General features: G+C 47.8%; 2 protein-coding genes across 9 annotated transcripts in view; both read right to left on the reverse strand.

Moving 5' to 3' along the window:
* Positions 1 to 3,631, reverse strand: part of LOC119445424 (zinc metalloproteinase/disintegrin-like) — a 512,423-nt gene extending 508,792 nt beyond the window's left edge. The window contains exon 1 of the mRNA XM_049663290.1: positions 3,602 to 3,631. The gene's annotated coding sequence lies outside the window, so the exon portion shown is untranslated. The remainder of the gene's footprint in view (positions 1 to 3,601) is intronic.
* Positions 1 to 27,077, reverse strand: part of LOC119444336 (venom metalloproteinase antarease-like TtrivMP_A) — a 1,295,510-nt gene that overhangs the window by 747,057 nt on the left and 521,376 nt on the right. For 2 of the 8 annotated variants that reach the window (XM_049663286.1, XM_049663287.1), the window contains exon 9: positions 3,405 to 3,454. The exons of the other annotated variants lie outside the window; for them this stretch is intronic. In XM_049663286.1, coding sequence (XP_049519243.1) covers positions 3,405 to 3,454 — 50 coding nt within the window. The remainder of the gene's footprint in view (positions 1 to 3,404; positions 3,455 to 27,077) is intronic. 8 annotated transcript variants of the gene reach the window in all.

Consider the following 27,077-nt stretch of genomic DNA (forward strand, 5'->3'; position numbering starts at 1 on the left):
GCAACAGAAGGTCCCTGGATTGATGTACGCAGACGACATTGTGCTACTAGCGGACAATAAAAAAGATTTACAGATACTTGCGAATATCTGTGGGAACGCAGCGACAAATCTAGGCCTTAAGTTTAGCACAGAGAAATCAGGGATTATGATCTTTAATGAACACACGAGTAACTTCGTGGTGTCAATTCAACAGCAAGTAATACCCATAGTGAAGCAATATAAGTACCTCGGCGTACACATAAACGAAGGAAAGAATTACTCAAGCAACCACCAAGATAATCTGAAAATAAAGGGGAAGCGGAATGCAGCATTAATGAAACACAGAGCACTGTGGGGCCACAATAAGTATGAGGTGGTGCGTGGAATCTGGAAAGGAGTAATGGTGCCAGCGCTAACATTCGCAAATGCCATTATATGCTTAAAATCGGATATATTGGCGGGTTTAGAAGTTAACCAAAGATCAGTTGGCCGGTTGCTTTGGGAGCACACGGTAATACGACAAATGAGGCAGTGCATGGAGACATGGGTTGGGCCTCTTTTGAAGTCAGAGAAGCACAAAGCAAAATTAGTTTTGAAGAAAGGCTCAGGAACATGGATGAAAATAAATGGGCGGCTAAAGTGCACAAGTATCTCTACATGAAAAGCGTGGACACAGAATGGAGGAAGAGGTCAAGGAAGTTGGCAACCAAGTACAGGATAATCGAAACTGTAAATAGACAACCAGGGGTCATCAGAAAGAAAGTGAGAGAAATAGAGACCGTGAATTGGATGCAAAGAATGGAAACGAAAAGGACAATGGAGATTTACAAGAATGAGAAGAAAGAAATTAGAAGGGAAAATCTGTACGATCACACAAAGGGCAGTGCCTTGCTATTTGAGGCTCGAGCCGGTTGCCTAAGGACGAAAACATATCGGAACAAATATTCGGAACTAGATGAGACATGTGTATGCTGCAGTAAAGATCCAGAGACCACTCAGCACATCCTAATGGAATGCGACGGGATCCACCCAGCGAGAACCGTAGGTAACGTGCAAATCCCAGAAGCGCTTGGGTTTAAAGTGGAAGGAAACATAAACAGATCAGCCGTAGAGATCAGCAAGAGACGATTAGAGTACTGGTGGAAAAAAAGCAGGGAAAAGATGGATACTTCCTGATCTTATAAAATCATAGGCAGCGGTACAAGCTAAATTTTTGAAAAAGGTATACAAAAATGCGAGATAAAGAACATGTGTAGTATACCTGATTAAATGAAGCAGGCTAGGTGACTATTTGTCGCCACCCCGTTTCAAAGGGGATGCCAATAAATCATCATCATCATCATCTCGGCGGAGCTCCCGCGTGTGTGGAGAGAGTGTAGGAGAGGGTAGGTGCAGTGCTTAGCCGCTCCTTCTCTCGCCGTTCGCTCTCTCTCCTCCCTGCGCCCCATTCTCCAGTTCGCTCGCTCGCACGTATATATAAATGGAGTGAAGCGCGCGCCTCACTCTCGACCGTTCGCTGGCTGGGCGCCTCTCAAGGCGATGGCAGAAGTCGATGAAGGCGAATGTCTGACGGCAACGGTACCCCTAGCAAGAAGTGTAATACAATCCAACCCGAGCATTAGACCTCTCGCTGGAGGTGACATCACTGCAGTAGCTTCAACGTCATCATCAACCGGAGGAGAAGAAGCGGAAGACAAGGCTGCGAAGCGAAGAGCGCGTGATGCCGAACGCAAGCGAGCGAAGCCAGCTGCCGATACCGAACTCCGTGCTCGGGAAGCCGCTGCGAAACGCCAACGCCGAGCCGAAGATCCAGAAATGTGTGCTCGATACGCCTCTGTGAGACGTCAACGGCGAGCCGAGAACGCTGAAGTTCGTGTTCGAGACGCGGCGGAGAAAAGTCAACAGGTGCTGATGAATGTGTAAATAAATGGTTACGGTACAAATCCTCGTCTCGTCATTAATTTACGCCATTAAAATTACTACGCCGTGTACTCTCGGCGCAAGAAATGCATTCGCGTTTCCTCACGATTCCCTTCGGGGAGGTGGGGGCAATTTTTTTTTGGTAAAGGTAAGATCCGGACATTTGTCCTGGGTCACGGAGTTACCCACGCGCGTTGTATATGCAGGGTTGGTGTAGAGAGTCAGGCCAAGCGTGGACGCAAGTTCCGCTAGCTTGCGTCCCCGCTTCTCCTCACGCACGTACCCCAGAGAGTATTGTGGGCGTTGAAATCGCCTACAATCATCAGGGGGTCCCTGCCCGCAGCCTTTAGAGCGCGGCTAAAGAGTGCTGCAAATGTTACATTTTTGAGTCCCGGGGAACAGTCTTTTGAGTATGTGGAATGGTGCATCGGGTTTCTTGAGCGAAAGAAGTGTCACCATCACATACGAATTATCAGTTTCAAGTTCCAAGTCGACTAAATTAACCGTATATTTTTTATGCACACAGACGCAGGAAGAGGAGTCCTGCTGGAAGGTGATGTAGCTTGTAAGGGTGCCGCCACTTCCTGGCTCCTGGAGGGCAACCACTGCCGGAAGCAAGTCGACAGTTTAAAGGAAAAGTCGGAGATTCGCCCGCTTCGCGCGGGACCGGAAGCCACGACAGTTCCACTGGACAATGTGAACAGGGGTAGCTGAATTGGTTTTTCGGGAGTGCCAGACCTTAGGGCTGGTCGCCATGGTCAGTTAGGCTGAAGTGCGATTGTAGTGACATGGAGGGCGGAGTCCTCCATACCGGAGAGCGAGCAGCTGTCGTCAACGTCTACCTCTGGGGTGCGTCTAGAAGTTTTGAGAGGGCTGCCGGATACGTCCTTGTAGGGACCGCCGGGCCTGTGCGAGGGGCGCCAGGAGTGCACCATTTGTTGGGCAATCATCGCGGGGATTGTATCTTGCAACTTGGAGATGGCGGTAACCATCACTGAGATTTGGTTTTCTAAGGCGGCGAATCGGGCGTCTATGGCCCCGAATCGGGCCTCGATGGCGGCCTCCGCGCTTGTTGCCGGTTTCGGCGCCACGAGCTTACTTTCCATTACCTCAGTCGCGGGGAGGGAGGAAAGAGAAAGAGGCTGGTTTAGTTTGGATTCCAATTCGTTGATTTTCTTTAGCAGCATCTCGTTTTGGGCCCTGAGTGCTGCTATTTGATCTTGCTCGGCGCTCCGCGCGCTTGGGAGGGAAGTGAGAGGGGGGGAAGAAGAAGCAGCCCCGCCCGAATTGCTCACCTGGTGTTCGTTTTTGACGGCATTGACCCAGGCACCGGTTTTCCCGCGCGCAATAAAATGGTAGCGGCGTGACATCTTGCTGACAGCAACCCTGAATAACAGATTGCCGCACTTGGCAAGCCCTTATGACCTTGCGCACTTTAGGACATTGCCATGCAGGAAAACAAAGCGGGTGGTAACATGCTCTAAATTAAATGCCCTTCGACTTACCTGATAATACTGGAGCCATTTTTCCTTTTACAAGCTCGACCATTGTGAGGCTGTAGGTAGATATTAAAGCCCATCAGACCAATTTACATAAGAATATATGGCTATTAGTGTATCAGCATTAAATTTCTGAATCGGCAGCCCTTAACCTCATTGATCGCTTTCGCTAAGACAGACAAAAATATGTGCGGTTTGCTCACCCAGTCACAAAGTATATCAGGTCAGGATTCCCTGGCACCTTCCCTTCCAAGAAATATTTTATCAATCCGTCCAAAGTCGGCTTCGCTTCAACTGTGCCTCGGTCAACTACCGAAAAACTGTTGTCCTGTTTGAAAAGACAGAGGAGCGCCTTAGAGAAAGTTGCACAGGCAAATGTTTGATTCTCGATCGTTAGCGGCATTTTTCGGATCGCTCAAAAGTATGGTAGTTTCGGGGAATGCAATATTCAAGGTAATCTACTGTGTAAACTAGAGGCTGGCAAAAAACACATACGACAGGACGGGCGCCAGCATGCAAATAATTTCATTTGAAAAAAAAAAGTTTTTTTTATGCAAAGCCAACACAATTTCTTTTGGAGACTTACATGAGGTTTTATTTTGCCGTATTGTCTAAGAATACTCAAAGTTAGAGTTACTCATCGAGAAATTAGCTGGCTTTACTTGTTAGGTGTGATTATTTCTATAATTGTGCTGCTTTTTCCCGGCGTGTTTCGCGGAATTAAACGATTCATTTGCCCCAGGCCCGACCTCGTTTGTCTGCACGCTCTTGGCCTAGTGTGTCGAGTCTTCTGCTCCCAAATACGTATATATGAACTGCTCAATTATTAGCTTTATTACTTTTTATCATTTGTTGTTTCATCTTAGTTAGCATGATTAGCCTGCTTCCTCAACAATGAAGTGTTGCTGCTTTCTAGCCCATAAGACTTAGCTTTCGTACGCGAAACAATAGCCCATGCGCAAAATCAAACAATACAAGCCATAAAAGCTACCCTTTGCCCCCACTATGATCTCAATCGCGACTGTACGCATAACCACTTACAGAGCCCCCCTTAGGCCATGCCACCTACGATGGGATCATCAGATTCCGAGCTAGATGAAAACTCACAAATGCGCAATTGGTAACGAACCCGAAGCAATGGAAATCTCCAAATGACCGCCATAAACTTGAAATAAAGGTATGCTAATCAATACGTGCCGCTACATTGTTGGACGGCTAATCGTATTAACGTTGAGCATGATCGTGACATGGGTTCTGCTGAAATAATTTTTTGCCTGCTGCGAAATGAGGCTTGATTTTGGGGTTGTAAGTGCTGCGCTTGTGGTGCGCATTTCAATCGCGTTAATCGACGCTTCATCCGCACTCTCAACATTCCTAAGAACGGACCGACCCAAATGTTGTCCCATTTCCATGATCTGCCTTGAGTCAGCTCATTCAGCACAATATTCATGTCATCAGCATGGTGTGCCTCACGACCAACTTTATTTAGGCATGATGAGCCCAAGCGTTAAAGGTTTGGGATAGTGCCGAATTCCTTACGTTGGACCGAAACATAGTAGGTACACTTGCCGTTTCGTCTCCACACATAGCAAGTTTTTCTTTAGCATACTTACCAGGTTTCTGGTTACTGCTATTAGCTTGAACTTTATACTGGGATTTTTCATATCCAGGTATCTTAAATTTACCTGAAAGAAAGCATGGTATTTAGTGTCACACCACATAATTTCATGAATTTAGAGGCGTTTGACTTTAGTTCTATTTCCCAATATATGAACAAGCGCTAAATGTAGGGTACGATTATTGTCTTGAAAAGGTCGATTTTTGATGCCGCGGATTTATAAGGACAGCGTCTAAAAATGGCCGAACTGGCGCGGCCATACTCGCAACTCCATAATTTCTTACTTCTGCTATAGTTCCTTTAATATTGGCTAGTGTGCCGAAGTGTGTGCCAGGAGCTCCAAGGTGGACATGAGAAAAATTAACTACGGCAACTTCGCGACACCACACCCCTACAGAACACAGCTAACCTTGTGAGCAAGCTAGCTTAACTTTTACATGGCTGCTACCACTGGTACTTGCGAAAAATACCTTTGAAGAATGCTGGTAGCCACATTTTCTTGCGACAGGACCATCAGCCTGTCAGCGAGGGGCGATGCAGAAATCTGAGGGGGGGGAGGGGGGTTAGGACATCCGGATATCCCCCCTGGATCCGCGCCTGGATGAACCAGTCGCGTGAATGAAAATGCCATCTGGGCCAGTGGAATGGTTAGCTTATGCCTACTTAGACGGTGAAATGAATAACCTAAAATCATTTATTTGCCACCTTCATTTAAAGCCATTCAGAACCGCTCTGCACGTTTCATTGTATGCAATTATTCGCGCAGTGCCAGTGTATCTGCCATCAAAACTAGCCTTCATCTGCCAGACCTATCATCAAGAAGGAAACTCGCCCGGTTATCACTTTTTCATAAAATGTACTATACTAACCCAGAAATAAAAAAATTACCTTTTTAAATCACCCCCTTATATTTCATCGCGAATCGACCACAACGTCAAGGTACAAGTACCAACTTGCCGCACAAACCTTTTCTTCAATTCCTTCCTGCCCAAGACAGCATCCGAATGGAACCACCTCCCCGCCTCGGTCGCCAGCAATCCGGTTCATTCATCCTTTCAAACTGCTGTTTCTAACATTATATAATGATTCACCACTCCTCTCTGTAACGCCATCACGCATTGAGAGTATGTTAAATAAATAAATAAATAAATAAATAAATAAATAAATAAATAAATAAATAAATAAATAAATAAATAAATAAATAAATAAAAAGAAAATGGTAGTATTCGGAATGCTGTACGTGATGAAGACAGAAGACAGGTCACACAACTTGTGATGAGGTATAATCCAATTGATCAAGAAAGTTCCCTTAATTAACAGCTCCAGCTTGCATATGGTGGACTCGGTTTATTTAAAACCTGCTTCAAAGAAGCAGTACTACATAGAGACATGGTTCTCGCTGATACATATTTGTTACATCATAAAGAAAACACGTAGAATGTATGGGGAACATTGTACGTGTGTTCTGCATGTACCAAACAGTTCTCATGTACCAATGAAGCCACCATCCTTCTTGGCTCACCCTCGCAAAGCTTTCGCTCGCACCTACATAATACGGCGTGGGGCCTCAATGTTATCGCACTTTGACTTTATATACGGAATATCACGGCGATGATGGAAATTCGCCTGGCAGGGAGTGTCCACGCGATTGCTTTCGCAAAAAAGCGAAAGTGCAGGAAAGTATGAGGAAAACGAACAATTCATGGGAGTAATTCCATATATATATATTCTGCCAAGTGAAGCAAAAGTTTATATTTTACCCTGAAAGAGCAGCTCGCTGTCAAGAGCTATAGCTGTGTCCTTGTTGCACGACCTAAATCGCACCACGGCATACGATACAATGGTGAGTTTGTCAAACGTATGATAATGACCATGTTAAGCACATATACGAGCATCTTCAAAGAGCAGTCATATACAGGGATTTTTTTTTGTTGAAAAGGCTATAAGCGTAGCGAACGTGGCATTTTGCATATGAGTTCCCTGGCGAGGCAGACATGCATTGCCGCTAATAACGTGAGGTTCAATAGACGAATTAACGCAAATTTTAAAATCAATTTTTATACAGTTGTTGAACTGGCGAATATGCAGGTAGTCACATTTTAAGGAACCTTAACTTTTTTTGCCCTGTAAGTCGCACCTAATCGAGATATTTATCATCTAATTTCAACGGTAAATTCAGGCAATATCGTAACTAAGCGCCGCGGGACCGCAGAAGAGGCGGCCCCGCTATCATATCAGACCGAAACGCCCCGTGAGGACGAGCGGGAAGAGGTAGCAAACCGAGCGTCTCGGCTGTAGTCACGGCAGCTACTGATTCGTCACATACGCTTGTGTGCGGCTGTGTGTCGGGTTAGCATTTGCCGCGCCATGCTATCATTCAAACTTCGCTGCCCACTTGAATATATTGAATGAGGTGCGATTTTCAAGGTGTTTAAAAGATGAGTGCGCATGAAAATAACACTGCCTCCTAACTTTCCATTTAGACAACTGTCGCCAAGGCACGAATAAAATTTTAATCAATACATTTTTGCTAATTAGTCTTCTGAAACTCACGTTATTAGCGGTAATGTCCGTGTCGCCTAGGAACTCGTCTGCGAAAACGCCTGGTTCGCTTCGTTCATTACTTGTTTTGATAAAAGTCTGTATTGCCTAAAATAACAAGAAAAAGAACTGTGTATATATATATAGCCAGCTTCACAGAGTGAGTGACATAACTTCATTAGAAATCCGGCGATTGGGAGGTCCGGGCCTGGGGCCGCCTAGATGGCCACTGGGAGCTGTTGCTCCCGCACGGCATCCATGGCTCGCTGGACGGCCCAACGTTGGTCTAAGAGTTCTGAGCTGAGTAGCGTGGCCGACCACCGCGCCCGTTGATTTTCCGGGGAGACTGCCATTTTTTCTTGATATACTTTACATCTCCACAACATGTGTTGAAGGGTGGCTCTAGCAGACTTGCATAGCTTGCATATATCGCTGGCGTATATCTCGGGTAGAAAGTCTTTAACTGCGCGGAATTCACATATGTTTCTGTTTGTAATCGCCTCCAAGCAACGGACTCAGTTCTGTTCATAGTATGAGGCGGTGGTGATATTCGCCTCCGATTTTGATAGAATTTTGTAATATCGCTAAATATTTTTAATCTGTCTTTTTCTCTCCAGATCTCCTCCTCCGCGTTCCCCTGAAGTCACTCCTTGCTCAGCTCGGCGAGTAAGACCTCGAGCTTCGCGGTGTGCTACCTCGTTGGGGTTGATTGCGTGAATGCCTGGAGTCGTATGTGCTGGGAACCAGAGCAATTGCCTGCCGTTCTTCTCTGCGTTAGAGAATTTTGCTTTGTTTACTATGATGATGCGCCACGCCTCAGGAGAGATCTTACTCTTAGCATAGTTTCTAATGGCTGCCTGAGAATCGCTAATTAGGTATTGAGCGTTTGTGAAGACCAATGCTAGTGCAATGGCTACCTCTTCTGCTGTCTCGGAATGTTTGGTATTAACTGACACGCTTGTAAGGGGCTTTTGGGTGTGATCTACAGCTTCTGCCACGTAGCTATTTCTGTGTGGGTATTCAGCCGCGTCTATGAAGGCTGCTCTGTCGTCTGAGCCATAGCTTCGGATCATTTTCTCTTCTCTACTCGTGCGTCTGCCCTTGCTGTAAACGGGATGCATGTTCTTGGGTATATTTGTTACTAGGAGTTTGTCGCGAATTTCTCTCGTTATCGTCCTCTTTTCCCCGTATTGATTGTGGTAATTCATTCCTAGCTTGCGTAGTATATGCCATCCTGTTTTAGATCCATATAAATTATTCTTATTCCCCATTAGAAAAAAATTCACCGAATAAGTATACTGTAAATACCCTAGCTTGCAATGGGCTGCACTTATAGATGGGTTGCACTGACGTCATTGTAGCCGCCATGTTGGTGCGCCGACACGATGATAAGCTGGGTCCGTAACGTCACGTGACAGCTTTCAATAAGATGGATTGCACTGAAATGCTCGTAGTCGCCATGTTGGTGCACCGACACGGTGATAACATGGGTGCGTGACGTCACGTGAAAGCTATCAATAAAGCGAATGTAGAGCTCCATTTTCCTGAATTGAACCACCGGAGGGTTCGAGATTCGAAACGGAGCTAAGTCGAACGTAAGCTCGAAACGTAAGCTCGAACGCAAGCAGCAGGCAGTAAATACGCCTTCTTATTGTCACGTAGCAGTCAGGGTGAAGGAAACAGTCGTGAAATTGTGAATGACGAAACCGATTCTTTATTGGGCGAACCTGTACCCAGATAATCAAGTTACACTCGAAGCACAACGATAGCTGCGAACACAGACGGCGATCGTCGAAATCTGATCAGTGGCGAAACGCGTCGGCTTTTATACATGTGTCATCGAAGGTTCCAGAGTAATCCCTGGTGTCCGCGTGTCTTCCTGAAAGTGCTAGACAATTCGCGTCGCTCATAAAATCAGATTACATAAGTGTCGGTGACAACAGAAAAAGGATAGAAGCATCGATAACGTTAGAGAAACTACCGATACAGGCAGGCCCGTCGTGCGCTGAGCGATAAGGTTCAACATTTGTTAACCGGTTAAAAGCGGTAACCGGTCAAAGATAAACAACTACACATGTTATTAGAGTCAAGAGAAACCATCATACCATAAAAAAAACGGTGAACTGATCAGCCGGTGAAAAAACCGGTGAACCGGTGAACTGATCAGCGAGCACATCTGGCAGCTGCAGTTGTGGCACCTCCTACAGAGCGTCACGAAGAGCAGGCAGCCTGCCGTAAGCAGCACCCACAACCCTGAAGCAATGGACCTACTCGACGACGTACGTTATGTCTTGGCACTAGGACCCAAATTTGCCATGGAAACAGCAAGAACAAAGTATGAGCTCCTATCGATTGCATGACAGATCTCCCACGGAGGTCGTGCCTAGGCCCAGTCATGAGTGATTTATATGTGGGCATGTTAGAAAAATGCCTAGACGCTAAGTTGAAAGGCTCAAGAGTTATTAAGAATTACCAATTTCTTGAGCAGGGATGTGGTAGTGTTCTATGTGTTGTACGAGAGTGTCTCACACCGCTCGAGATTACTTTTGAGTTACCTAGTGACGGTGCCATACGGTTTTTAGACGAAGATTGTTGTGAATGACCATCAAACATGCTGGCTTTTTCATCCTCGCGCCAACAAACCTTGGCTCTAATTTCGTTCTTCGCACTCTAAGCTTGTCAAGAGAGGAATCGTAAAGATGTGCCTAACCAATGCTCTAAAGAAATCTTGCCAACATCTAATCAATGTTAGCTTCACACAGCAAGTGAAACGCCTTCGCGACTCTGGGTACCCTAACCACATCATCGTGTCTGTAGCTGAGGCTTTGATAAGGCAGAATAAATCAAAAGTATTCTCGCCAGTGTGCCCAAACATAGAGACGAATAGGGTAGTTGTCATTCCCTACATGCATGGATTGTCATATCACCTAAAGAAAATAGCGCTACGCAATAAAATACCAGTTGCGTTTTCAGCGCCTAACAAATTAAGCTGTCTATGTAGGAAGACCACACCAGGAGGTACAAAGAAGACCACTTGCGAAAAGACTCACCGGAAAAAGCCTGTAGAATGTATAAGTAGTGTCGTCTACCAGATACCTACATCCTAAAGAGCCTGCTACATTGGCCAGACCGGGCGATGCCTTAATGATAGGCTACGTGAGTATACTCGCAATGTGAACAAAGAGTAAGCCGATGGTTTTCTTGCACAGCACTGCAAGAATTGCCCTTGCCGGCCCATCCTTGAAGATACGGCGATTCTAGGGGAGAAACCATAAAGGAGATGACCAGGGTCATTATTGAGGCATATCATCTCGCTACCTTCGGTGGGACTTGTATCAGCAAACCATCCACTTCATTATCGGGAAAAGAGGTGGAATTTATGCGTATGGCTTGATTATTATTATTATTATTATTATTATTATTATTATTATTATTATTATTATTATTATTATTATTATTATTATTATTATTATTATTATTATTATTAGTATTATTTCACTTCCTTCCCATTCTGTAGCAAGATGTGCTATCAGGTTGCTCGGAGCACGTGTTTTATTGCAGGCGAGAGAGTGGTATGCTGTGATCCCGCAATAAAAATTTGTTGTTGAAAGTTAGCGCCAAAGGTGTTTGTTGTCTGTGTTCTTCCTCTTGTGTCATGTTCCTGATGTGCTGCGTCTTTTGCCCCCATCATGTTATACCAACAAGCCCAACGTGTAACGTTAGTGAATAGCCCAATCAAACACTCCCCACTTCTCGAGGTCACTTTTGTTGCTTTTCAAAGTAAATAACATTGCCTATCTTGATAGGTGTTTCTTATCTAAGTGGATGACAAGAGGCCACGAGCACGCCGAAATAGAGAGGGTTTGGGCGGAGCCGAGCAAGCGTAGTGAAGGTAGACAACTAGGTGAAGAGAATGGTGCCGGTGTCTGCGATTGGTCCGCTCCCCTCTGTTCACTGTGTTGTCGTAGGTATAAAACTGCGACGGCGTGCAACGGATAATGAGAAATGCCCCCCCCCCCCCCTAAACCGGATCCTCAGCGAATAGAAGTTGGCAGAGCGATGTTCTATAGATTCCCAAACATCTCAACACCATTATGCAGTCACGCAAAATTGTTCAACATACTCAAATAAAATCATTCTGTCCTGCAGCTGGGAGTAGCCTGTGCCAGAGTGATCGGCTTGAAGCCATCTCCTATTTATTTCTGAACGTAGAAGTCTCTGGCTAGTCCGAAAAAAAAAACCAGTTTTGTTTGGTATATTATTTCATTTGTAGAGCGTACACGTCACTTTGACATGGTATGTTTTCGCGGTCTTCTGATGTCGCTGTACAGACAGGTAAAGTGGGCGCAGCCCAAACATTTCTGACCAATAGCGATTGGCTATCGGCGAAAAACGCGCAAAATTGTAAATAACTTTTAACAGCACAGCAGTTTGAAACCGATGAACCTCGGCAGAGGTGTAACCGTGCCGAGCGTTGATCAGTAGTGAATGCAGAGCATAGGATGAGAGGAGCTGCTGAGAGAGAGAACGACTGACAGAGACTGAGAGAAAAAAACGGGCAAGTTTGCACTCGCGAAACTGTCGATCGTCAAGTCGTACTGGCTGCTACTGCTAGGTATTAACTTGGCTGCTGCTAGGTCTTAACTTGGTTTAACTTAACTACGCATGTAGGGAAGGTATTCTCGAACGATCATTTTTGGAGGTACCTTTCCTTTCGCGACATTTCGTGTGACTAGCGCTGGACGCATCGGCGCCAATGAGCGACAGCGTTCCTGGCATGCCACAAACGAAGGCAGGCAAACCAATGTTGGCACATTGCCAAGAACGCTGTTGCTTGGCGACGCCGAATGCGTTGGAGGCTAGCCACTCGATATCTATATAGCGAAAGTTGTCGCGACTAGGCGCAGCCCCTTTTATGGTAACGCGGGCAGCGTCGGCTGCAGCTCTGCGCATTGCCTCGTTGGTGCTGCTGCAATTTATTTATCTCTCTATCTCGCTCTCATGTCCTCTTTCCCTCTCCCGAGCACTGCGCGCGCCACGCGCATGCTCTCCTTCCCTGTCATTAACGTCCCATGTCAAGGCAACAAGTGCACAGCACGGAAAGGAGGCGAGGCAAACGCCGCTCCGCGAGGTGGTTGCTAGGCAACGCAGGGGCAGGCGGCACACATTACGGTCGGCTTAAACAACTCCGCTGTTAGTAAAGAAATAAGAGTATTTGAACTTTCTTGGGGAGGCGATATTCAAAACCGGGTACCCACGGTCCTCAGGCGAGCGTTATGAGCACGGCGCTATACACACGCCCTTGCTTAATATGCCTTTATAGGAACCATATGGTTGCATTGTGCCGACGATTGCAGCACAACCTGCTATTGGCGACAGAAAGAGAAAATAAGAGCGAGAGAGAGAGAGAAGAGAAAGAAAGAAAGAGAGAGAAACAATATAAACTTTCTTGGCCAGGCGGGATTACAACCCAGGTACTCACGGTCCGAAGGCGACCGTCATACCCACTATACGCTATGCAACCACGCTTGCAGAGCTCCGCTGTTTTATCAGATTTCACAGGAATGTAACTGGCTTATTTTTTTGGGTTGTTCGGACTAATAATGCATAATCAGTGCGTACTGTCATATCAAATGGGGAGTTCTCGCAGTTTTCGTGACGTCGCGTGTCACACAGACTGATTGGGCGTGCCCAAACTTTTTTACCAGTAATCGAATGCTAATAGCAGAAACGGAATAGAAAGACATTGGAATAGCTTTACGTCCTAGCGACCTTTAAAGTAGCATCATCTGCTTGCACTGCAAAAGCAAAGCATGTTATCACAAGGATATATATCGCCTCAAGGCATGACATGTTATGATTTACTACAGGCCTTTCGAACTAGTTATCGCTCACTGCTACCGTGCTTCCGGACATACGTACATGAGCGAGAATAACCCTGCTCCCTAATGCATTAGTAGCATTAGGGTACCGGGCAGCAAGCTTAAAAAAATAAATTAGGCTTAAGCGTAGGCTTAAACATATTGACCTTGCAGGTCAACACTGCACGCCATGCTACCTGTGGCTGATAATAGCCAAGAAGGTTAAAATAGAACTTGCTGGAGTGGAGGGGACGCCCCTGCGCTGAATCCGCGCGCCGCCAGCTTGCCATAGGCAGAAAGGGCGCCTTCCGCCACGGCAGCAGCAGCAGTGCTTAATCAGCGTGGTGGCGTACGGGCGTTGCATTGGTTGCATCGTGCGTTGCGTACGGCTGCACAAGTCGAGCGAGAAAGGACGCTGGCATTACGTTTCACTTGTAAGTAGCACATGTTGAGCTTCATGAAAATTTAACTGCCTGTCACGACACATGCTGACAACTCGCAATCTGTCTGCAACTTCACATCTGACATTCATTGTTTTTCCAAAACACGTTTCCTAAGGACCCAAATGTGCGAAGCACGTGGGATCGGGCTGTTCGGTGGGAAGGCTGGAAACCAAAAGACGGCGATCATATATGTTCGAAACACTTCACACCGGGTTGTTTCGACTGTACCGGGCAGACGATAGGGCTGTGACCAGCAAGTTGTTCGACCGTGTTTGACGGATTTCCAAAGCACCTGCAAAAGCCGGTGAGTACACCGTTGATATCGTTGATTCTTGTTGATATCGCCGGTGCGGAGCGCGAATGGGAAAAGAACGCACTGTTTGCTATTCGCTGAAATTGAATCGATGACTCCCTAGCTTTCGTCATCGGTTGCTGTGTTGTCTTAAAAGGGTTGCTCGCAACTCCGAGGTGTTAATTAGCGTCGTTTGGGTAGTATACGCGCAGATGTTTAGTTTTACATTTGAGCCTTTTATTACAATTGTGTTTGCTTTACGCAATGCAGCGAGTAAAGCATGTGGTTTTAAATTGTGCAATTCTCGTTCAAGCTGAAAAGAAAGCTGCCACCACCAAGGCCCCGGAGTACTCCGGCTGACAGAGGTGTAGAAGTTGACAAAGTTGTTGAAGATGTGGCACTTGCGTCACCTAAAAAGCAGCATTGCAAATAAATGCTCCTGTTTCTCAACATGAGATAACACAGCTTAAGAAGAAATCAAAATTATGCAATTGAGCAATAGGAGGTCGGCCAACAAGAACGAGCCTGCTCAAGAGATAATAAGACATATCAAGGACCAAAAGCTCATCGCTGAGGAGGGCACAGAGGTGTTCAATACAGCCTTTTCCCCTGATATACAGCAGCTCCTCATCAGCTAGGGCAGAAAAAGAGCAGAAAGGAAAGTACCAATCTCAGCTGCGTGCATTTGCGTTAACGTTGCGCTTCTTTTCTCCGTCAGCTTATTAGTATATGCACACACTAAGTTCAATAAAGCATGCCAGCAGAGCGCACTATACGAGAATGGTACAGTTCCATCAACGAGGATTCTGGCTTCATTGCCGAGTCACTGTCTTTTTTGAAAAAGCTTGTCCAATGCCGCACGGAGCCTCTGTACTGTACTTTGATTATCGATGACATTTCAATCAGGAAACATGTTGAGTTTGTGGGCTACAAAGTGGTTGAATATGTGGACTTTCGGACTGGAATGCATGAAGACATTGTGCCTGAAGCCAAGAAAGCGCGTGCGTACATGCTAGTTGGCTCGAACTTGTGATTTAAGTTGCCAGTTGGGCATTTTTTAATTCATTCATTCACAGGAGCAGTGAGAGCCGAGCTAACCAAACAGTTTATTGAAAAGCTAACGTGAACAGATGTACCTTGTGCAGCTTAGTCAACTGCAATTTACATGCTACCCGCCGTGGTTGCTTATAGGCTATGGTTTTGGGTTGCTAAGCACGAGGTCGCAAGATCAAATCCCGGCCATGGCGGCCGCATTTCAATGGGGGCGAATTGCAAAAAGCACCCGTTTACTTAGATTTAAGTGCACGTTAAAGAATCCCACGTGGTCCAAATTATTGCGGAGTCCCCTACTATGGGGCGCCTCGTAATCCGATCGTGGTTTTGGCACGTAAAACCCCATAACAATTTTTTTTTCACTGACCTTTGATGGTGCTGTATCAAACATCACCATGGCGAAGTGACCGAACTCTACATAAGAATAAGACTCCATGACATTACGAATGAAAGAAACAGGTAAATGAGTGCTGAAAATGTGAGGTCTGCTCTTACGGGGCTGATTATCTTAAAAGACCAGTGGTACAGACCCTTCACCGGTGTTCAAGCTTCTAAAGTGAACGCCAAAAGAAACAAAATAAAGTTGATTGCATTGTTATTTGCGATTTGACATCTTATTATTGACTACTTCCCCCGTAGTGCTCGCCATAACCGTTAAGAACTACGGCGGGGAGGCGCAATCAGCGCAGCGGGCGCGTGGCGCCTCCCGTTTCTTGCCTATGGCAAGATGGCCGCCGCGCGCGCGGCGCGGCTTCACCGCCGCCCATTGGTAGGTATAGGCGACCTCCGCTTCAGCAGGTTTATTTAAACCTCCTTGATAAAAGCCCGACCAACGAATGCGTGGAAGAGTTCATCCAAAAAGCCCAAGCAGCAAGCCAGCTTGCTCGGCATCGCATCCGGAGCCAGCAGCGTACCGACACCCTTCGATACAACCAGGGCCGACGCGACGTGCATTACAATACCGGCGAATGAGTGCGGGTCTGGACGTCTATCTATAAACGTGGGCTCGCCGAATGTACACGCTAGCCTGAGCCGGCGATGTCACGATAAAACTCCGGGTCTATCGGCGGTCGCCGGCGCCGGAGCGTGAAAGCCATGGTGCCAGCTGCGTAGGCGGGTGCTCACGCCACATGGGCAGCCAATCAGAGCTGTTTGGCTTCCGCCGGAGAGGGAAATGGCAGGAAAGGGTTGCGTTAAAGCTGCGCCTTCTTCGTTTCGGTTCAGTTTAGTCCTGGGACGGCCGCGCATTTTGCGTACCCCCGAACAACCGGCAGCTCTCGCCGAGTGCCGATGGGAGATCGGCCGTGAAAGGGCGCGTCGTCGACGGGCCGATCCTACGATGCGAGCCGTTGAAGCAGTGGCACTCCTCATACGCCGAGCAGATCGCCTGAGATTTCCTTGGTCACGGTCATGTTACTCACAAGAAACATAACCGTCAAACACAAGGTGAACCCAGTACAAGCTACGCTTACCCCCATTTTCCGGTAGGGGAAGGGCCGACGAATTTTATCAGCTGCTTAAACCGGCCGTTAGTCCGTCCGCCGTCGGAAGAAATGTGGGCCGATCCTGGCGACTGGGCAAAAAGGGTCCAAGCGCAATGGAACATAGCCCTGTGCACTAGCGAGGCTGAGTCTGGCTAAGTCGAGCTAAACATGGTTGGAACTACCTAACATTAGTCAGTCATCGATAGCCAATCAATAGCTAATCTATCATCAATCAATACCCTATAAATTCCGGAAAATGCTGGCGATGACTTGGTAGTGCTCACCCTGGCCCAAATACGTGGCTAATACCTTGCGATGGCCAATCGATAGCCAATCAATAGCTAATCGATAATGGCAAAATTATCAATTAATTCCGGAAAATGCTGGGGATGACTTGGTAGTGCTTAGCCTAGACGAAATACGTGGACAATACCTTGGGATAGCCAGTCAATAGTCAATCAATAGCTAATGGATAATGAATCAATATTCAAGATATTCCGAAAAATGCTGGGGATGACTTGTTAGTGCTTCATCATCATCTTCAGCCTATACTTATGTCCGCTGCAGGACGAAGGCCTCTCCCTGTGAGCTCCAATTACCCTTGTCTTGCGCTAGCTGATTCCCACTTGCGCCTGCAAATTTTCTAACTTCATCACCCCACCTAGTTTTTTGTCATCCTCGACTACGCTTCCCACAGAGCGTCTTCAGAGGACGAAAAAAATAATCGGCTTTCAACGCCCTAAAGAGTGCGCTGACTAGTCAGCCCGAGCTAAGATCGCCGGACTAAACGAGAGAATTTGTAGTTCAGTGCGATGCGGGCGAGCGAGGCATGGTCGTTGTACTATGCCAAAAGGGAGAGAGCGAGGAGGAACACCCCGGCCGTTACGCCAGCCGGAAACTTAATAGTCGAGAACAGGCCTACAGCGCTACTGAGTAAGAGTGCGCCTGTCTAGTTTGGGCTGTTCAAAAATTGTCTTGTTATCTTGCGGGCTCGAGCTTCATCATCCAAACGGACCATTGTCCTCTCAGCTGTTTGCAGACAACGAGTTCCAAAATTGGTCGCCTCCTGTGTTGGAGTCTCACTTTGCAGCAACATTCTTTCGAGATACGCTATAAATGGGGAACTCTCACTGGCAATGCCGATGGCTTACGTCCAAGCCCCTAGATGAAGAATCAGCCTCGATCGCTTCAGCAAAATCGTGTATTTTTCTTCCGGACGTAGGATTGTAAAGGTTTTATTTTTGTTTACGTAGTTGGGATAAGTCATGTCTTGTGAAGCGTATAACAAATTTATGTATATATTTAGTGCAGCTGAAAGTTGGTAAAACTGTTACTCTTGAGCGGCGAAATAATCCTGGCAGAACTCAGTGGGGATTTGTCTCCCGCTTACTGACTGAGCGGCTGAGTCTCGGTGAAGTTCTGCAGGCGCATGCGGTGAACGAGAAACTGCTGCGGACCTTTGTGAGGCATCTAGACTGTGACCGGAACATTGAGCTACGTTGGAGAACATCACAGTGATTTGTGCTCAAGATGGCTGTGCGACAACCGACGACGACTGCAAGCATCGACCTGCGTCACATCCCTCTGGCCAGTGGATGCTGTCCCCTACCCATCGCGATCTCCTTCGGCAGCGGGACAGTCTGTTAAGATTCCCTTAGAGCTGCGAAGCCCGAACCACGTGTAGTCAATTCCGATTCACTTTGAGCGGCCATGCTTGGACCACGTGCAAACGCATGGTAACAAGCGTGCGTAACGATCTCGGTCGTCAACATGACGTGTCAGTCGCGAGGGTCAGATACAAACCCTGTCGTGCCGCCCTGCAATCCTTCCTGCCCCGCTGAGGACGTTCACCCTGCTACGGTCGCCCACCATCTCTACTTCGCCTGGTTTGCCCTGTCCTGCCGAGGGGGAGAAGAGAGGGGGAGAGTGCCCAGATGGTGGAGGGTATAAAAAAGCCAGCCAGCAGCCACGTGGAGAACACTTTTGCTTTGCCCTGGCGTGCAGGTGCAGGCACGCTGAACTTTTCTTTATGTTTTCTTTGGAGCCCACCACTCACTCCTAACTATGTATTAAACTTGTCTTATTTGTTCTTACATCGCCTCGTCTTCCCTGCCGGACCCTCTCCAGTGGTCAACCTAGTTCGAGCTCCGAGCAGACGCTCCTGAATGTTCCCCAAACCCCGGCCCGTAACACGGCACATTTCAGCGTATGTGTTGCAAGAGAACCTGTTTCGCTTCAAGCGTTCAAGCCTGAACCTTGATTGGCTGGTTCTCGACGCGGCTGCAAGGTGGCTAGCGAAAACTAGGAATCGCAGATATACTTATGCAGGCTGGAAGACGTTGTATGAAATGAAGTGAATAAATTATATTGTAACAAATACGAAAGACATGTACAAAAAGAGAGAAGACGAAGAGAACGAAGAGCTTGAGAGGTCGGACTGCGCTACGACCACGCTCCGATCATCGTCCATCTCCTGTGAATAAAAATATTTCTTCACAACTCTTGGTAACAGTTGTGGTGGAGCAATCGACACCCGAAGACGGAGGCTGAACCACAAGTTCTTCGACGGAGCCGTTGTCTTGCTGGACTCCCCCGAATACACCGGAGTTGAATATGTCCTACGACGCAGACGAACAACGGCCCATACCAACTGCTGCGCCTACCAGTTCCGTTCAACTGAGAGATGCGCGTCCCTTCGCCGGAAGACCAGACGAAGACGTCGAGGAATGGCTCATATATTATCACCGGGTGAGTGCCGCCAACAAGTTGAACAGCGCTTCTCGGCTCTCGAACGTCGTGTTCTTTGTAACGCGTATTGCGTTGGGGTAGTTCGACAATCACAAGAGAGAGTAGATTTTAATGAAGAGAAGGGGGTAGAGGTCGGCCTGGAGAGCTTGTCTCTAGCCTGCTACTCCTCACTGGGGTAAGGGCAAGTGGGAGATACAGAGAGAGGTAGGTGACAGCTGATTATGATATCGTACAATGAGCTAATATTTACACACGTTGTCCAATATGCGGTTGTGCACATTTCACACACTACACGCAGGAGTAGTGTTGTCCGCACAGAACGTCATCGCACAAACACAGTTCGCGCACTGCACACTGCACAGGTCCTAGAGACGACCGTCTAAGCCCGTCTCACACATAAAGTTCAAAAGTGATCTTATGGTGCGCTGGGCATGATCCACGCTTCTCCATGCGCCTAAAACCTTGGCTTCCGAAAAGGGGCGGGAGTCCAAACAGTCAACATTACATTTTAGTGTCCTTCGCTCGGTCGCATATTGAGGGCACACGCAAAGTATGTGTTCTATTGTCTCGGGAGTGTGACAGACGCTACAATCAGGGTCCCGTTCTGGTCCAATCTTGTGAAGGTATTTGCGAGTGTACGCCACACCAAGTCGTAATCGATTGATTAGTGTTTTCTGGCCTCTCCGCATCCGAAGTGGAAGTCGGAATCGCAAACCGGCGTCAAGTCTATAGAGGCGCTCTTGTCGATGTTCGGGGTTGTCCCATTGTCGCTCCATAGACGTTTTGATGGCGTTGTGTAGCAAGGCGCTGATGTCATAACGGCAAAAGGGAAGTTTTATAATCTTCCCGTCAGTGTGCGCCATTTTTGCTTCCGCGTCAACCTGCTCATTTACGGCTATTCCACAGTGGCTGGGAATCCACTGCAGTGCAATGGTATGTCCGGATTGAGACGCCTCAGTAAGCAGAGCCATGATGTCGTAGATTAGAGGACTATATGCGCTTCTGGGAATCATATAATTGCTTATGAGTTGCAGCGTCGGTTTTGAGTCGCAGAACACTGTCCAGTTAGCGAGGTTTTGTTGTAGTATGCAGCGGACTGCTTCTCGAATGCCGGTCAACTCAGCTGCTGTAGACGATGTTTTGTGTCCTATCTTGAACCGCTGCGTAATCCCCATTGCAGGTACCGTGTAAGGTGCCGCGGAAAAGGTCTGTGTAACAGAACCATCTGCAAAACATGTTCGGTATATCCGTACTTCTAAGCAATGTAGGATAACGCGAAATGTTTGAGACCCGCAAGCGGCATTTTCGACTTTTTCGTTATTCCGGGGATTGAGATTTTCACCATCGGCTTTGCCATCGTCCAGAGTGGAGCTTCCGGTATGCCATGCGGTGCGAAGTCCGACGGCAGTAGATCCCGTTGCGACAATACGGCTCCTGAGTAGGCGGCGTCAGGCCGTATACTTGTGACATTTGCCAGTGGATGAATCCTATGCCTTGTCAGTAGCCTTAAATGCACTCGCATTGGCTCATGTTGCAGATACACTCGAGCTGGGCATGCGCGTGCCTCTTCAATAGTGCCCCATGTGGAAGTACATCGTGGTAACCCTAGGCAAATTCTTAGTGCGCGAGCCTGAGCTCCTTCAAATGTGCGTAGGGCAGATGAAATAATCCGAGAAAGTACAGGTGCGCTGTAGCGGAGGTATCCAACAAAAAGTGCCTGGTAGAGCTGCAGAAGAGATGATTGGGATGGCCCCCACGATTTTCCAGACATATGTCGAATGATTTGTGCAAAGCTGTCCAGCTTTTTTCTCAATGCAGAGATGTGTTTCGACCAAGATAAGTCACGGTCGATGGTGACTCCGAGAAACTTATAGTGGGTTACCGAAGGTATAATCTTGCCATCAATCATGACGGGGTAGCAGGCCATTGACTTACGCGTAAATGCCATGGCTGCACTCTTAGTCGGTGAGAGCTGAAGTCCACGACTATTTAGGTATTGCGACGTTATTGACACTGCACGCTGTAGCTTCGTTTGTACTTGTAAGCGCGTTAAGCTCGTGGTCCATATACAGATGCCATCTGCGTACACAGAGACCGAGACTGCGCCTATGAGTTCTTTGACGAGTCCAACGAGAACAACATTAAATAAGGTTGGGCTCCGTACACCTCCTTGAGGCACCCCACGGTAGACAGGAGGGTTCCTTGTATGACCGTCTAGAGTTGTCATAAATATCGTTCTGTCTCGAAGATAGTTGGCTATCCACTGATGCATACGGCCACCAATGCCATATTCTTCAAGGGAATTTAAAATTGCATCATGTAGAACATTGTCAAATGCGCCCTTGATATCCAGAAAGACAGCAGCCGTCAATCGACGGCGACGTTTCTGGTGTTGAACAGTCGTTACTAGATCAATAACGCTGTCGATTGACGACCTACCCTTTCGGAAACCTGTCATCGTGTCTGGATATATATTACGTTTCTCCAAAAACCATTCTAGGCGCATCAAAACCATCCGTTCCATGGTTTTTCCTATACAACTGGCAAGCGCCACTGGTCTGTAGGAAAGCATATCATGGGGTGACTTGCCTGGCTTCAATAATGCCACGATCCTGCTTGTCTTCCAATGTGCAGGCACAGTTCCCGAGGCCCAAGAGAGATTATATAAAGCCAGAAGCACTTCAGTCGCTCGAGGGCCCAGATGGCGTAGGGTAGAATAGGTAATGCCATCAGGCCCTGGTGCACTTGAGTGTATTGAAGAAGAGATCGCAGCACGTAGCTCTTGCAGCGTGAATGGAAGGTCGAGACGATCGTCCACTGTTGGGGGAGCGCACCTGTACAGCGTAAATACCACTGCTGTAGAGCCGGAGAGCTGTAAGCAGAAATCTTCCGCGATCTCCTTCTCACTGCGCATCTGATTGATAGCTAGAGCTCGGAAGGGACGTCGTTGTTGTGGAGTAGATGGCAAGGGTCGTACAACATGCCATATCGTGGAAAATGGTTTTCTTGGGTCCAGGCTGCTGCAAAAGGACCTCCAACGCTGTCTGTCGAGCTTTTCCAAGCGTGTTTGAATTTTCTGTGGCACACGACGTGACGTCCTCAAGTCTGATATCAATTTAGTTCGCCTGTATTTCCTCTCGGCGCGACGACGGACTGCCAGCAGATGCTCATATAGAACATCAACGGATGTTCTGGAATGTGATGTTGCGACGATGTCTGTTGTTGCGTGCATTGCTTCTGTAAATCGCTCTTCGATCTCTTGCGGAGAAGTTATACAGCCGCGGGACTCTTCCAGTTTGTTTTGAAAAGCATCCCAGTCAGTGCGCTGTGCGTGAGGATTAGGGAGTCTCGTGAACCATCTCAATTGTAGATAAGTAGGTAGGTGATCACTGCCGTACGTTTCAGCATCTGTGCACCAGGCAGCAGAAGACGAAAGGCATCGTGAAGCGATAGCTAAATCGAGACAGCTGCTGTACGTTGTGCCTCGCAAATATGTTGGTGAGCCGTCGTTTAGGATGTCAAGACCACTGCTCTTTGTGAAGTCAAGAAGCTGTCTTCCTCGAATGTTTATGGCCCGGCTACCCCAAAGATGGTGGTGTGCGTTGAAGTCACCTACGATAACATGAGGTCCTTGGCTGGAGTCAAGAACAAGTTTCAGGTGTCCAGCGTCAAATCTTCCCCTGGGAGAAATATAGCCACCGATGACCGAGATGGTGCGGTGCTTTAGCTTCAGTGTTATAGAAACGTACTCGTTGCTGTTGTGCACCGGAATTTGGTTTAGCGAATACGTGAGGTCACATCGCACGCATAGTAAGACTTTGCTACGATTTCCACTTGTCTCAGACCCGAATTGTTCGTAACCAGACAGTCCAAATTTCGAAGTCATATTCGGCTCGCATATCACAATAACTGGAAATTGATACTTGAGCAGTCTCTGTTTAAAATCTCCGAGGCGACCTCGTAGACCTCGTGCGTTCCATGGAAATATCACGGAACGGCTGATCCTTTCCTGCAGCGACAGCATTGAAGTTGATGCCATGGTTCTTGCTATCTTTTATATAGCAGCAAGCACCGGTTCGAGCGCGTCGAGAATTTGCACCGCCGCATTGGCAACGGGCGTCTTAACTCCCATAAGCAGCATTCGCAAGGAACGAACCAATTGTGTAAGCATTGCCTTTATTTGCCCATCCGACGACGAAGCTTCGCGTTCATGCTGGCGTTCCGGCTGCACTTCTGCACTCCGAGACGGCAGGGCAGGCCATATGGTAGTGTCCTTGGTGTTCAGAAGAGTAGACGTGGCTACAGGCCCTGACGATTGAGGAATAACAGGAGCGCGCGTCGACTTTTCATGAGGCACCGGTTCTCCTGTTGTCGATGCTGATCTCCTCCTGCGATTACGGGAGCGCCTCTGGCGGCGGTGTATCTTGGTAGCCGCTTCTCTGTGTGTACAGCGATCTCGCACCATTTTCCTTAGCACGGAAATTTCAGTCTTTAATTTTGGACACTCCTTCGACGTTGCCTTGTGCGGCCCATCGCAGTTAGTGCATTTCAAGTCAGACCCATTACACGTCGACTCATCATGATCACCACCACAGCGGGAACATGTCATCCTGTTTGCGCACACAGCACTTACGTGCCCGACTTTCTGACATTTACGGCACTGTAATGGCCTTGGGACGTATGGACGGACAGGATGTCTCACATATCCCACTTTCACATGTGATGGTAAGTTGTCTCCCTCAAAAATGAGCTTTATGCACCTCGACCATCCAAAATGGTGTATGTCTGTGATATGGACAGTTGAGGATATTAGCGTTGAGAGATCGCCATTATCAATATCTGTATCCACATCGTAGATCACACCAGCCGTGGTAGTGCCTCCTTGTACGATGAATGAGCGGACAAGGATATTTCCCAGCTGAGTTACAGCCTTTAAAGTGTCAAGGATGCTTCGTGTAGAGACATCAACAGTAAGGATGTTTTTTCTGATATTAATACGGACCTCTCTGATTTGCCCTGGAGCCAGCCTCTCGAGATAGGCAGTGAGAGTTTGCCTAATGAGGGAATTGAGGTTGCCAGTAGCAGCGATGGGGATGTAGGCGATTGTATACGTTTGCTGTGAGGGCGGCTTATTGTAGTTGAGCTCACTCACGCTTGAAGTCCTGGAAAATTTCCTCTTCAACCGGTGGTTTGTGGCCACTGTATATCCACCATCGGATTCCATGTCGTCCACGTCAGAGCCGCTCGATGACCCTGGCAGAGTCATGTGCAGATGGTCGGACGCAGCAGACCGACGTTCAGCTTGGAGGCCAGCCTCCAACCGTGGCGGCAGAGGGGGCGGAACGTCCGTCATTGCTTTCGATACTGTACCCGCCACGGAGGCGTCGGTACGCACAAAGTTAAATGAAAAACCAGAGCGAAGCAGGAACAGCAGCTGTTCAAGAACTCGTCTTCTTCTTCGACAATCACAAGGAAACGTTAACAACATGGGGCAGGTTTGCTTCGGAAATCAAAGAGCGATTCGGCGACTCCGCGACGAAAAAGAAAAAGGCAGAACAGACGCTACTGCAACGCGCGCAAGTGCCAGGCGAAACCTCCACGACCTACATTGAGGCAGTAATAAAACTGTGTAGGATGGTAGATTCTGGAATGTCTGAGGAAGACAAAGTCGGGCACATTCTCATCGCAAAAGATAACCTGGCGAGCAGCCACGTCTCTACGAAAGAGGACCTACTTATGACGCTCAGCCACTACGAGAACAGCCGCGTTTTTACCCCCGAGGCCCTGTGGCTTCTGTGAGGCCGCGCCAAGAACAACACCGACCCTACTACCACGACGGGGCTTATAACCGATATAACGGATTTCAGCGAGCTGCACAGACAGGTTATTCACATGACAACGAACTTTCTCGCCACCTGCAGCAGCCTTCCATTCGCTTTGAGGAAGATGCTGTCAACCGCGACCTTCCCGTGTGCTACAACTGCGGTTCCACAGGCCATAAAGCTCGATATTGTCGCCAAGGCCGTCACTCACGGAGGACATCACCGATGTTCTCGCCACCCAATAACCCGTACTTCATATGACTTGCGGACGACCGATTTGCTTCCAATGGTATGCTTCTCGCACGTGACCAGACAGCGATTCGCCAGCATCTGAGCGCAGTTTGACGCTACCAAATAACCGTCCCCGTCGCTCTCCGTCCCCTCGGCGCCGTTCTTCCTCATCACCACGGGGAAACTAGCATCCGCGGCCAATGGAGGTAAGGTTGCCGGACGGTCTTTGCAAGAAATACCTCTGCCTGTTGTGATGCACAAAAACAAAGTGAATGTGTTGATTGACGCAATACCGCCCATGGCCTTAGTTGATACTGGGGCAACTGTCTGTGATGAGCATCGCTTTCAAAAACCGTCTAGGCCACAAAGTTATGTTTTCTTGGAACGACGGTATTACCTTTCGTGGAGTAGGCGGCGAGTGGCTTCATCCCCTTGGTGTTTGTGCTATGAGTGTTCTGTTGGCTGGGAAAGTGTTTTTGTCGGAATTACTTGTTCTTTCTCGTTGTTCGCACGATTTTATTCTTGGTATCGATTTTCTTAAAGAATGCGGCGCTTCCGTGGACTGTGGTTGTGGCGATATATCATTGAACAAGTTATTTATATCCGCACCTCCCGAACAAAGCTCACGTGGCGATGACAGGGACACAGACACACTCGATGTTCTTGATGAAGTGATTGCACCATCGTGGTGCCTGACGCCCGTTCGTGTTTCTGCAACTACTGTCGACGCTTATTGTGTTGACCTTGTAGTTAGGCCTCTCCGCATAAACTGTGATAAAAAAAGTATACTTGCACCCTGCTCTGTCGTGTGCATTACGAAAGGAGTCGCCACATTGTGGGCGCTGAACTGTTCATCCACGCCGGTTGTCCTCCCTCGCGGTATGAAAATTGCTCTCTTCTATCAAGCCGCATGTAGCTCAATAGCGGCACTAACTGCGGACGTCTCTACAGCTTGCTCTCCTTGCGATAATCACCATTCTGAAAAGCTAATGCTGGGCATGATCAGCAAGGCTCTCTGTACATCGGAACGGCAAGAACTGGTACAGGTCCTTGCCAGACATGAGGCTGCATTTGACTTCACGCATGGAGATGCCCCCTTCATTTACTGCCGTCCCGCGCTCGTCACCGAATAGATACCGGCTCAGCACACCCCATCCACCAGAAGCCCTACCGAGTGTGATCCTCCGAGCGCAAAGTTATCGCACACAAGTCAATGAGATGATGAACAAAGGTGTCGTTCAAGAGTCGTCTAGTCTATCGGCAGCCCCAGTAATCCTGGTCCGAAAAAAAGATGGCTCCTGGAGATTCTGCGAGGATTAAAGATGTCTAAATGCAGTGACAAAGAAGGATGTCTATCCGCTACCGCGAATCGATGACGTCATTGATTGCTTACGCGCTGCTTCGTACTTCTCAACACTTGATTTGCGATCGGGGTATTGGCAAATACCTATGGACCCCGCCGACGAGGAAAAGACCGCTTTCGTGACTCCAGGTGGCCTATTCGAATGTAATGTTATACCTTTTGGCCTTTGCAATGCTCCTGCCACCTTTGAAAGACTCATGGACACAGTACTACGTGGTCTAAA

The sequence above is a fragment of the Dermacentor silvarum genome, chromosome 3 (genome assembly GCF_013339745.2).
Source record: "Dermacentor silvarum isolate Dsil-2018 chromosome 3, BIME_Dsil_1.4, whole genome shotgun sequence".
Lineage (NCBI taxonomy): Eukaryota > Metazoa > Arthropoda > Arachnida > Ixodida > Ixodidae > Dermacentor > Dermacentor silvarum.